The 496-nt window shown below is 69.6% G+C and overlaps 1 protein-coding gene across 1 annotated transcript; it reads right to left on the bottom strand.

Annotated features, from left to right (window-relative positions):
- Positions 1-4: 4 nt before the first annotated feature.
- Positions 5-384, bottom strand: LOC120583099 (outer dense fiber protein 3-like protein 2; the record flags this gene model as incomplete). Its single annotated transcript, XM_039838440.1, has 1 exon — positions 5-384. A coding segment is annotated over one exon (380 nt), but the record flags the coding sequence as incomplete, so codon positions are not given.
- Between the last annotated feature and the right edge of the window lie 112 nt (positions 385-496).

Here is a 496-nt window from a genome sequence, read left to right as displayed (position 1 = left end):
AGGCATTGGGGTCTGGGCTGTCATACTGGCCAGGACCTGGTGACTCAGCGGGGTTCTGTGGGGGGCGGGCAGGGGGTGTGCGGCCCAGCACCGTGTAGCTAGGGCTGCTGGGCTTGATGAAGACCTGGGAGCCCCAGAGTGGAGGCAGGGTGTAGGCGTTGGGGGCAGGAACCGAGGTGTCCAGGGGCCGCGGGCGCAGGCGGGAGCCCAGGGTGAAAGCTGGGGGAGTCCGCTGGTGCACGGGGGCCGCCTTCTCGGGGCTGTAGGCCCCAGGGCCCGGCGTCACCTCCAGACCTGTGCGAATGGAGGACGGTGGGCCATGGACAGAGTCCTCTCCTGCCGAGGGCCGTGCGTGGCCCCCCGTGGCCCATGCACACCCCAGAGCTCACGACACTTCTGCCCTCCACTCCCCCCCACAACCTGTTCCTTCTCGACTCTCCAGGCCGTGGCCCAAGCCCAGTCCTCTGCCAGCCCCCCACCGCGCCATTCTCCACTC

This window comes from Pteropus medius, unplaced genomic scaffold (assembly GCF_902729225.1).
Source record: "Pteropus medius unplaced genomic scaffold, Ma_sr-lr_union100, whole genome shotgun sequence".
Classification (NCBI taxonomy): Eukaryota; Metazoa; Chordata; class Mammalia; order Chiroptera; family Pteropodidae; genus Pteropus; species Pteropus medius.
This window is presented reverse-complemented; position numbering and strand designations above follow the sequence as displayed.